Here is a 12,440-nt window from a genome sequence, read left to right as displayed (position 1 = left end):
CGGTGTGTGGTTTATGGTACTCTCTCAAGAATTTCACAGCATCTGTTAAAATGGGTTTGAAAAGAAATGGGAGGAGGGGATTATTGGTCTGTGTGTATTACTGAGAGAAACAGTGTTGCATAGAGGTTGAAGCTTAGGCTCTGGAGTTAGAATACTACTGGGTTTGGGTGCCAGCTCTACCAGTTACTAGCTTTGTAACTTTGAGCAATTTATTGAACCTTTAGTGTCTGCTTCCGGGAGGGAAAAATGGAGATGTGTACCTTACAGGGTTCTTTGAAAGCTTAAATTGATATATGCTTGTGAAGTGCTTAGAACAGTGCCCTGTACATGGGGCTCAACAAAGTTTGGCTATTATTTTTTTTTTAAGATTTTTAAAATTTATTGTTTGGTAGAGAACAAGCACAAGCAGGGGAAGTGGCAGGCAGAGGGAGCCTGATGCGGGGCTTGATCCCAGGACCCTGGGATCACGACCTGAGCCGACGGCAGATGCTTAACTGATGGAGCCACCCAGGTGTCCCGGCTATTATTTTTTTAAAATAAGGCAAGATGGGGTATCACTAAGTGAAAGACAGGAGTTTCCGGCTGAGAGGTGTAAATCCAAAGTGGAAGGAGCTGGTGTTTGAGACCTTCTGTTAATTGTCATGTGTGTCTGGGTTCTGCATGTAGGTCACTGCCTCCACTGATGAATAACGCAGCTCGTGGCCCATCCTAACTAGGAGGCTGAAGGCAGACATTGCCAACTTGCTCCTGCCCCCACTACTTCTGGCAGCACCTCTCCCCATCTCCTCTCCCCCCCGCCCCACCAGGGAACTCCTTGGTTCCAAGGCCAGCCCAGGAATAGGGGCTTTGTGCCCTGGCTTTGTGCCTTGGCTGATTATATTAGTGGGAGTTTCATTCCTCAGATTATGTGATTTATCATATTTTTAAACGTGTATAGTATGTGGTAAGTACCACTGTACAGTAGCTATTATAATTTTGTGAAGAACCCTGCAATTTCTTTGCAACAGGTTTCTGATCCACAGGCTCCAGTCTTGATAATTCTGATGCTGTGTAGATGGTAATACCTGGAGCAGCTTTGGATAGCTTAGCTTCAACATGTTTATCTAGGGACAGAATTCAACCTATCGAGTTACTTGTCGCTGCATGAGAAAACACCCCAAATTCGGTGGCATAAACAACAATTTCTTCATGCTTGCAGATGCTGTGGGTCAGAAGCTTAGGTCAGGCACAGCAAGGATGGCTTATCTCCATTCTATGATGTCTGGGGCTTCATCAGGGAGACTATCTGGAGACTTCGTGACTCCTATTCAGAACCTGGGCTGAGATGACTTGAAGGCTTGAGCAGCTGGAGTTGCCAACCAAGCACTTAACTGTGGCTTTTCCATGTGTCTTGGACTTCGTTCAGCGTAGTAGCTGAGAGCATTCCGAGAGAGAGCTGCAGAAGTGGTATGGCCCTTTATGACCTAGCCTCAGAACTTACATAGTGTCAGCTTCTCTGTACTTGACTGGTAGAAGCCATCATAACCCTAACCAGATTCAAGGAGTGGGTGTGGAGAGGGAACATACACCCCACTTGTCAGAGGCAGGGGGGTGTTAAAAAAATCGCCGCAAATTTTTATAAAACTACTGGGCTTATGGCTCTATTTTGGGACACGTTAGGGCTTCTGACTTCTACCTATAGCAAAGCAAGCCATATAGCCTCTGTTGTAACTACTTAACTCTTATCACACTGGAATGAAAGCAGCCATAAACAATTAGGTAAACAAATAACTGTTTCATTGAAACTATGAGCACTGCAATGTGAATTTCCTATAGTTATTACTGTCACAAAATGCCTTTTTAAAAAAGACATTTAAAAATGTAAGAATCAGGGGCACCTGGGTGGCTCAGTTGTTTAAGCATCTGCCTTCTGCTCCAGTCATGATCCCAGGGTCCTAGGATCGAGTCCCACATCAGGCTCCCTGCTCAGCGTTGGAGTCTGCTTCTCTCTCTGCACACCCCCTCCCCCCGCTCATGCTTGTGCCCTCTCTCTCTCAAATAGATAAAATCTTTTTTTAAAAAAATGTAAGAATCATTCTTAGCTCATACAAAAATGGACAGTGAACCAAATTAGAATATCATGATTAACTAGATCTGACTTTTTTTAAGTTAGAATTCTCCACATGTATAAAAGAAATACAGGGTATTTCTCAAATGTTTTTGTGTGTATGTTTATACATATGTGAGAGAAAGACAAATGATTGCAAATTCCACTTTAATTTTGGAAGTGAGTTTGTGAAGATGTTATTTAGAATTTTAGTTCTTTCAAACACACCTTACCTTTATACTGTTACAGAACATTTGTTCCCAAGGGCAAGGAAGGGCTATACTCTTGATATTACAGGTGCAAAATTAATGATATTTATTACTTCAGAACCTAGAGAGAAAAGGTAGAACTTGCTCTTCTTGATGGAGTTTCCAGATACATGTTGTTGTTGTTGTTGTTGTTTTTAATAAGTGTTTCAAGTTTTTAAAGAGGTTGTTGATCCTAGACCAAAAGATAAGGTTGAGGACTCTGGGGTGAGGGTTTCTTTTTCATCTTTATTAGTTCATTAAATATTTTTTATCTGCCTGCAATGCCAGGCAGGTGTTGAAGATCTAGAGATGAACAAAAACATATGTAGTACCTGCCCTTACAGGACATCCAGTCGAGTGGGGTAACCAGACATTAAACAGATAACAGCATTGAAGTGTAATGTGTGTTATGGGGAGGGAATGCAGGATACTACGAGAATATAGGTTTTTAAGCTGGACTCTCTCATCCTCTACTAATCCATTGAATGTAAGAGTCCAGGAAAAGAAGGATTGTTACATTAGTGCAAACTTCTGTTTTAAAAAAACAGCCTATTTATTGAGCACATATTTATTTAGCATTCTGGCCTCCACCTACCAGATGTCAGTAGCACTTTTTACCACATTCTAACAACCAAAATTGTCTCCAAAATCTGCCAGATGTCTGCTGGTGGGGGTGGGGGTTGTGGCAAAATCACCAGTAGTTTAAATTAAACTGTGTCTATACATTTTATCATGAAGATCTCAGTGAGAAAAACGTAAAAATTTTTAAAATAATAAATTCGAGCTCAGAGATTAGAATCGCAGGTGGATTTGTTAATTTAAAGGACACACAGGGGCATCTGGGTGGCTCAGTTGGTTAGGTGTCTGCCTTTGGCTCGAGTCATGATCTCAGGGTCCTGGGATCGAGCCCTGCATCAGGCTCTCTGCTCAGCAGGAGTCTCTCTCTCTCTCTCTCTCTCTCTCTCAAATAAACAAATAAAACCTTAAAAAAAAAAAAATAAAGGGCACACAGTTCCTCCTCTGAAAATGCTAAAACAGCTTTGGACGATGCTTTATCAAATGAAATGTTACTTTGATACACTTGCTATGTCTGGAAATTTTTCTAAACTTTATAGTTTGTGCATTGTTTAGCAAGGCTGAGAACCTCCGTTATTTAAGTGAAACTCTGAAAGCTCCCAAACATCAATGGAACAGAATCAGGGTTTGGAATTGGCTTGAAAATAACAAATGAAGATATCCTGCTTTGGCTTCATGTCCTCAGCCTGTAAGCTAGTGGATCGTGTGAGTTGCATGACCCAAAGGAGATGATTAGTTCTCCTCTAGTGTGCTGATAATGAATAGCTCTACAAAACCAATTAGCTATAATTCTATCAGTCATTTCATTTGGGTAACATTTTGTTTAAGGGTAAGAAAAACAACACTGTTTTCCTTGGAGATCTCTAATTAAGCTGTGATATTTGATGGCAACAATGAGGAAAAAGCAGTATGCTTATTCATTTGCTTTTGTTATTCCCCCATGAAACTAAATTATGATGAAGTGTTCTGTTCACAGCAGTTAAGAAAGACATTTGTCCATCTTAAAGGTGTAACAGAGTAAACATGAATATATTTTTAACTGTATATTTTGTTTATGTGGATGTCTACGTTATACAACTCCAGAGATTTGCCATTCACGTGGAGGACTGTGAATGGTGCCCCCTGGAGTTGTGTAGCAGAAGATACTGTATGTCCTTTCCCTTCTTCACATATTTTTCTCTTGAAAATCTGTGTGAATCCAGAACCATGAATAACGGGTTGTTTTCTTAAAATCACTGTTGTTGCTGTATAATTCCTAATACTGTCATGCTGACAATAATATCAGTAGACTTTGTTTTCCTTTATCTAGCAAGGCATTTTATGGATCAGTATTGTTCTATATGAGTTCATACACATGAGAAGTTCTTAGTGTATCGTTAGCTATTTTAAGACAGCAGATACTGTTTTACTGTCGTCTGACTATCCTTCTGGGACTTCTGGACATTTTGCAGTTTTTATCTCAATTTACATGGTAGAATGAGACTTGGGTATATATTGTTGGTTTTACCTGAAGTATAATACATGCAGCCTATAATATAAATTAATGAGCTTATTAGAAAAAAACACTGTGGGTTATTGTGGTGGGCTTTTGATTCATTTTGCTTACTGTTTGTCTCACAGCTAGCCAAAAAAATCCGAGAGAAGTTCAACCGTTACCTGGATGTGGTCAACCGGAACAAGCAAGTTGTAGAAGCCTCCTATACAGCTCACCTCACCTCTCCTCTCACTGCAATTCAAGACTGCTGCACTATCCCACCTTCCATGATGGAGTAAGACTTTAAAAATATTTTTGTCTTGTTGAAACCCAGAATTGAATTGCTTTCCATTCATATTCAAATGCCTGTGCATGTTTATTGCAAAGTGTATAGTATTTCAGTCTTAAATAAGCTCTTTGTCTTTACATGGACAAGTAATTTTTAAAGAAGTGGGACTCAACGTTCTATGTCCCGGAAATTCCTAGGTCCTTCCTGCTCACCTTTTTGCCATGTTGGAATTCAGGTTCAGAAGTATCAAAAATTAGCTGAGTACAAAGTTGAATTAAGCTAAGAAAATTGCAAACATTTTGTCAGGTGTCAACTAGTGAGTCATGAATAAAACAGCCTCACTGATTCTAGCAATTTGCCTAATTTAAGGGAGTGCTTTTTGTGTTTGAAAAGAGTAGCAAAAATTCCCCACTTCATACTTTGGGACTTTTAAAGATAGCATCTACACTAATGGGAAATATGGCTTCGGATAATATTGCAACAGAATTAGTATCTGTACGGTTACGGATATTTTTATTTATTAGCCTAGTGATAGTTATATCTAGAGGGGTGTAGAGTCATGTGATGCCGGAAATTGTAGTGGAAAGAACACTTACCTAGAGGTACAAAGAACTGAATTTTTACTTAGTCTTTAACTAGCTGTGTGACCTTAATTATGTGCAGTTTTATATCAGTGGATAATAATCTTTATTAGACCAATTTTCAAGGGCTATTGTGAGTGATTAAAAGCTGTTAACATACTTTAAAAATTGTAAATGTTATCATAATTAGTATGTATTACTCCCCTTTTTGTACAATAAGTGCTCTTAAAGGCATGGAAAGGATAGATATAAGATAGTTTTTGGTGGTTAAATGTTTTGCTTCCAGAAGCAAAATTTTTTTTTTTTTTTTTTTTTACTTACTATAGTTTCTTGGTGGGCTATGTAGATAGCAGGGCATCCTTAAGTCATTTTATTCTCTATGTGACATGAAGATGATTTTTTTTCCCCTGGCTTACTCTGCAGCCTAAACAAGCTCCTACTAGTTGTTTAGTAAACTAAGTGGGAAAATGTATACAATGTAGAATGAGCCTGTCTGGATAGGAATCCTCCCTAACACTCAGATGGTCTTGGATATTTGATGTCTTAGCCACTCTGTCTTCATCTCTAGACTGGAACGATGATGAATACTTCACAGAGTGTTGTGAGCACTCAATGAGACCAAATGTGAAAAATACTTTGTAATTATCTGAACAAATGTTAACCCTTGTATATACATACACGCACACACACACTTCCATAGCATAGTGAACATCTCATTTTTTACTAGGTGTAATCAAAGAAGATTTTTTTTGTAGTTGGGGCATCAGTAATTGAATATTTTTGACAACTTATTTCTTATCTAAAAAGACAACGAGGGCCCAGCTGGGTTTTGAACCAAAGAAAAAATCGTTTTCAGAACAAGAAGAGCTAGTATATAGTAAGAGAGAAATCCTTAAAGCTAGAATTATGCTTAAAACAGTGGTTCTCGACCCGGGAGTGATTTCCATCCCTTACTTTATCCCCCTTTCCCCTTGGACGTTTGGCAATGTCACAATTGGAAGGTGGGGAACAGTTGTTCCTGGCATCTAATGAGGAGAGGGCAGGGATGCTGCTCATGTCCTGGAATGCACAGGACAGAGCCCCCCCCCCAACAAAGAATTATCTGGTTCACAATGTCAGTAGTGCAGAGGGTGAAAAACCCTGCCTCAAAAGATAGGAGGTTTTCATAAATTCCTAAGTGGAACTGTTGCTCTAGTCGAAACAACAAGCTTGAATTGACTGGTCTCTACTTGGAAATCTATCCTGTATGTGTTCATCCCATTACTGGTCCACCTTGTGAATTTCTATTAATGTTTCAAGAAGTAACTCAACAATTTGCCTCTCTCCATAGCTTCCTAATTCCTCTTTTCTCTCTCTCTCTCTCCTTATTTCCCTTTGCCCCTGGAGGGATTCACTTGCTCCCTCATCTCTGTTCCCATAGTAAGTTTCAAACACCTCTATTACAGTGTAGAACGAAATGTATCATGGGTTGTTGGTGGTGATTCTGCCTCCCCTACTGTTCTGGGCAGGGATTACACCTCATGCATTTTTTACCCCAGCACCTGGCAATTGTATTTAATTACTACTTGTCAAAATCCGAGTTGAGTAAGGGGCTGTCTAGTCTCAACAAATTAAAACTTTGGGGGTGGAGGGCAAATACTGAACATAATTAATAGCACAAAATGTGACACAGAGAGGTACTGTGGTTCCTCAATGCAGAGAAATGTACCAGGTGGATGGCATCACAAAAGATTCTGTGAACTTTAGAAATGTGCATGTTATTTGATCGGCTCATCTGGGGGAATGTCACAAGAAAATAATAAGATATGTTTATAAAGAGAAGCTCGTAAAGAAAGTCATGGGAGTACCATTTAGAATAGAAAATGTTGTCAATACCTTAAATTTCTAATAATAGGGGATTAGTCAAGGAGATTGTTACATCCACAAACATGAGATGGTAAAAGAGTATTTGCTGACTGGTGAAAATGGCCATGCATACATACATACATGCACACATTAAAAGTTTGGGAGGACTATCAAAATGTTTTGGGGTAAAGACCGTGATTTCCATTTTGAATATGCTAAGATATAAGGGTTGAGGTCTGAGATGCAGGCCATGCAGATGTTTGGCAAAATCCAGTGGTCCACCTTTTGGTGAAAGCAATAAAACAAAGTGTAGTGTCTGCCCTTCAGGAATTTCTCATTTAGTTTAGTTTACCATCCCAGGGACTTCTGTTCTCCTAGGAGGATACACGCTGAGTAAGCAGGTTAATAGGAGGCCCTTCCCTCCTTCAGAGGTTGGTATTGAATGTTGCATAGGGACTCTGGAGAGATGCAGTGCAATCTTATCTCCTCATTAGGAGTCATTGACAGAACTGGCTCCCATTTGGGGTGAAGCTTGTAAAACCAGGGCAGTTCAGACAATGAAGCTGGGTAATCAGAAGATTTATAGAGGAGTGAAAAACAGGTTCCCTCTGGTGGCATATTAAAGAGATAACTGATAGACACTGTTCACAGAGGGGAGTGGCAAGGGATGACTGTCCTTCTCTTAGGGTCTCCCTGGTTCTGACTGAGCTCACTTACCCAGGGACATTGTTTAGGAGTTTTTGGAGTAACTCCAAGCTGATGCTTTTCTAGCGATTGGCTGAACACACACACTATCTAAAATGATGAGACTTTCTCTTTTTTTTTTTTTTAAGATTTTTTAAAATTTATTTGAGAGAGAGAAAGAGAGAGAGAGAGCAAGCACATGAGCCTGGGGAGGGTCAGAGGGAGAAGAAGGTTCCCCGCTGAGCAGGGAGCCCGATGCGGGACTTGATCCCGGGACTCCAGGATCATGACCTAAGCCGAAGGCAGTTGCTCAACCAACTGAGCCACCCAGGTGCCCTCACTTTTTTTTTTTTTTTTTTTAAGATTTTATGTATTTCTTTGACAGAAAGCACACAAGCATGGGGGAGCGGCAGGGAGAGGGAGAAGCAGGCTCCCCATTGAGCAGGGAGCCTGATGGGGGGCTCGATCCCAGGACCCTGGGATCATGACCTGAGCTGAAGCCAGATGCTTAACCGACTGAGCCACCCAAGCGCCTCTCTCTCTCACCTTCTTAATGAAGATTCAAAAATGGAAAGAGTTAATAGTAAGTTTTTGGGGTGAGCCAGGATGGGAATCCTTCGCTGCCTTTATTCTAGTCCCTCATACAATGCTTTTCTCAACACTTGCTGTTTTGGTATCTTACTGAACACATTTTCAGTATATATATATTCCATTCCCTCCAAAAATGTCTACATTTTGAATCTCAGGGAGTTCATGTTGGAGTTAAGCACAGAAAGGAAGAACTCCCAGGCTTGGGAAGCAATCTGAGGACATAATTTTTTTTTTAACAGTAGGCAGATTTGGTTTTGAATCTAGCCTCCTTCATAAGTTGACCTTGGGGAGTCACTTAATTCTGAGCCTCAATCTCATCAGTGAGCTGAGAATAAGGATAATACATACCTCACAGGGTCACTGCAGGGAGCTGTCTTTAGGTTGTAACTTCTTTATTTGTTAAGTATGGATATTATCCTCTAGGTCAAGAGATACAGTTTTTTTCTCTGCTTAAAAAGTGAACTCACTTAAATGAAAATATTAAGTGAATGTGACCAAAATCCTGAAGGTGATAGATAGGGTAATGATGAAAGTTCATGAAAAATGGGCTCAAGAGCATTGCTAAAGTCCTTAAAAATTGTGAGATTTTACAGTTCTGTAAAGCAGACTCTTGGCGCCATGTCATATATCTGGCTACATGCAAATGTATTCATACTGCCATTATAAGAAATATAAGCAATTGAGATAAGGGACCTGCAGTCTTAGATCTGGATCTTGTCCGTTCTTAAACATCTGGGCTCTGTAAACATGTTTGGACACCTAGCACTGGCCCAGTGGCGCTCAAGCTGTTTGTTACTAACATTTTAAGTGCCTGCCTGTGGCCTGTTTGACCTGGCTTCTTCTCCAAAGGCATCAAAGATGAGTTAGTACTAGGACAATATTTTTACAACTAATTTTAACCAATAGCCAATATTCAATTTTTGTTTCAAGCCTAGAATTTCATTGTTATTGATTTATAATCCATTTATTTTTCTCACAAAGGCTTGATAATGCTTGTTTTAATAAAATGCCCAGTTCAGAAGAGAGAAGGGCTTTAAAATGTCCTATTAGAGATTCTGAAGGTTTATAGCATGATGACAGCAGAGAGAACCTGCAAAGCAGCAGAGAATTGATTTTTCAGATGATTTTGATACTTTCCTTCTCAGACCACTCAACTCTTTCCTACTCAGGAGTCCTACAAGTTAATTATTTTGTACAAGGCCCTGCGTGAAGATTAGGTGCTTTGTCAATGTTTGCTGAAGGAATGACCTCCTCTAAAATGGAAAAAAAATTAGATGATGGCTTAATCTAAGACAAACTCCTTTTCAGTGGTGTCACTTAAAGTGACATAGTTTTGAGAACGAGTTCATTTATTTAATGAACAGCTCCCCTTGTGTTGTGTTGGGTCGCTGATGAGGGCACCTGAGAGACTGGGCTCCCCCACGACGAGTGCACAGACACACGCAGAATTACGCTCAGGGACTATATCTGGTCTACAAATGTGTTTATCTTGGCCCCACAGGATGTTGTAAAGATTTTTTAATTTGTAAGTTTTTAAATCTGTTGCCAACATTTAAATTTGGGGAGATTATGCATTTTAAATATACAAAATTCTGTCTTCTCTAAAATCAGAAGATCTGGCAATTGTGAGTCCATGTTCCCACTGGGCAGCAGTCAGCTTGCATGATTCCCCTTTGAGGCCCGGGCCCACATTCGCCCTTTCACACCGTTACTACTAGTCCCTGTGGATTACACCCAACCCATTCCCCTGACTTTGATCAGCTGCTTGGCCCACACCAACATGTTGAGTTTGAAACTCCTGGTCTAAAAGGACTGTATAATGCTAATAAATTTGACTTAAGAAAATGTCAGGTTTAAAGAATTTAGCTCCCCTGTGCATAACATTTAGAGTATCTGTCCCTGAAACCTGGCTTCCCACAGAGATGGGGTTCTGTTGAGCACCTCTGAACCTATTGTTGACTCGGCAGAACCCACTAACCCTTGGCTTTTATACAAACCAATCAATAATTTTATCTTCCATGTCTCTTAATCCATTTCTTTCCTCCCTTCCCCAGTTTCTTTTGTAAGTGTTCCTGCCTGGTGGCATTCTTATTTTTTCATTCTTATGTGTTTTGTCTTGTTTTTTTAAAAAAGAGGGGAACAACATGAGGGTAAACTAGGAAGGAAATACTGGGAAGATGAACTTAGATTTTTATTTTTGTGTGTGTCTCCTGGGGTTCAGCGCCGTTGTCCTCACTTAGTTAATGCTTGTGAATTGGTTAATTGTGGTGTGAATTTAAGGCATCCAGGCCAGGTTTGAGATGAGCAAAGTGATACTCTGGGTGGAACTAGAGTCAGTAAGCGATGGTTTTCAAGCTCCTCGGAAGCCAGCCACCTGCAGCTAGACTTGAGCTCTATAGAGAATTCTCACATACCCATCAGGGCAGACTTTAAAAGCTTCACTAATTCCAAAAGGAGAAGAAATTCTGGGAAACATTGTCCAATTAGATTCCTGCTATTTTTCAAGGAGCTCTTTGAGATGGAACATCCACTGAGATTGATGTAGTCACCAGGGACGGCAGGGAACTCTCATCTCATTTTCTGAGAACCCAAATTTAATGCATCCCTGGCTGCCACCCACTAGAACAATATGATTTCAAGAGTTAGGTCTTACCACGGACCCTCCTGGGGCTATTGTGCTAGAGACAAAGCAACCAGCATAGGTTCTGATGCAAGAACACAGCTCCTGGTGGCATTTTTCATGAATAGACACTGTCCTAACCCTGTGTTAGGGTTCTCCAGAGACACAGAACCAATAGAAGAGGAGATATGTGAGAGACAGGGAGAGGGAGGTAGATCTATTTTAAGGAATTGGCTCATGTGATTATGCAGAAGCAAATTCAAAATCTATAGCATAGCCCAGCAGTTTGGAGGCCTAGGAAGAGTTGCAGTTCCAGGCTGCTGACAGAATTCCTTCTTGCTTGGGGAGGTCAGTCTTTTTTCTTTTTTTTTTTTTATAGATTTTATTTATTTATTTGAGAGAGAGAGAATGAGAGAGAGCACATGAGAGGGGGGAGGGTCAGAGGGAGAAGCAGACTCCCTGCCAAGCAGGGAGCCCGATGCGGGACTCGATCCAGGAACTCCAGGATCATGACCTGAGCCGAAGGCAGTCGCTTAACCAACTGAGCCACCCAGGTGCCCGGGGAGGTCAGTCTCTATTCTATTAGGCCTTCAACTAATTGGACCCTTCAACTAATTGGACTTAAATGTTGATTTCATCCCAAAAATACCTTCACAGAAACATCTAGAATAATGGTTGACCAAATATCTGGGTACCGTGGGCCAGCCAAATTAACACATAAAATTTGCCAACACACATTCTTAGAGAAAGGATAGAAAATCGTGTGGCAAAACCTACCATTGAAGTTAAATTTTTATTAACACTCACATTTAGATTGGAGGAAATGGAGGATGCCAGATTATCACTCTTCAAACTTTATGCTGTATTCTACTAGACTGTTTGTCTTAAAAATTTGATGTTCATGTTAATAGCTGCCTGGAAAGGAGTGCAGCAGCTGAGTAAGTCTCTTTCCATGTAGGAGTGCCTGGGTGGCTCAGTCAGTTAAGCATCTATCTGCCTTTGGCTCAAGTCATGATCTCAGGGTCCTGGGATCAAGCCCCACGTTAGGCTGCCTGCTCGGTGGGGAGCCTGCTTCTCTCCCTCCCTCTGCTGCTACCCCTGCTTGTTCTTATTCTCTCTAATATATGGGTGGATTTTTAAAATCTTTTTTTTTTTTTTAAAGATTTTATTTATTCATTTGAGACAAAGAGACACAGAGAGAGAGAGAGAGCATGAGCAGGGAGAGAGGCAGAGGGAAAGGGAGAAGCAAGCTCCCTGCTGAGCCAGGAGCCTGATGTGGGGCTCAATCCCAGGACCTTGGGATCATGACCTGGGCCGAAGGCAGACGCTTAACCATCTGAGCCACCCAGGTGCCACTTAAAAATCTTTTTTTAAAAGTCTTTTTTCCATGTAAATTTGTTGTATATCTTGCGGTATGATTTAGATGTGCAAATTTCTATGTTCACA

The 12,440-nt window shown here is 40.6% G+C and overlaps 1 protein-coding gene across 2 annotated transcripts in view; it reads left to right on the top strand.

Moving 5' to 3' along the window:
- CACHD1 (cache domain containing 1) overlaps window positions 1–12,440 on the top strand; it is a 199,990-nt gene that overhangs the window by 100,546 nt on the left and 87,004 nt on the right. For both annotated transcript variants that reach the window (XM_035018363.1, XM_035018364.1), the window contains exon 3: window positions 4,531–4,679. In XM_035018363.1, the coding sequence (XP_034874254.1) occupies window positions 4,531–4,679 (149 nt within the window). The remainder of the gene's footprint in view (window positions 1–4,530; window positions 4,680–12,440) is intronic.

The sequence above is a fragment of the Mirounga leonina genome, unplaced genomic scaffold (assembly GCF_011800145.1).
Source record: "Mirounga leonina isolate KUSES-001 unplaced genomic scaffold, KU_Mleo_1.0 Mir_173, whole genome shotgun sequence".
Classification (NCBI taxonomy): Eukaryota; Metazoa; Chordata; class Mammalia; order Carnivora; family Phocidae; genus Mirounga; species Mirounga leonina.
The sequence above is the reverse complement of the archived record's forward strand: the minus strand, read 5'-3'. Positions and strand labels throughout refer to the sequence as shown.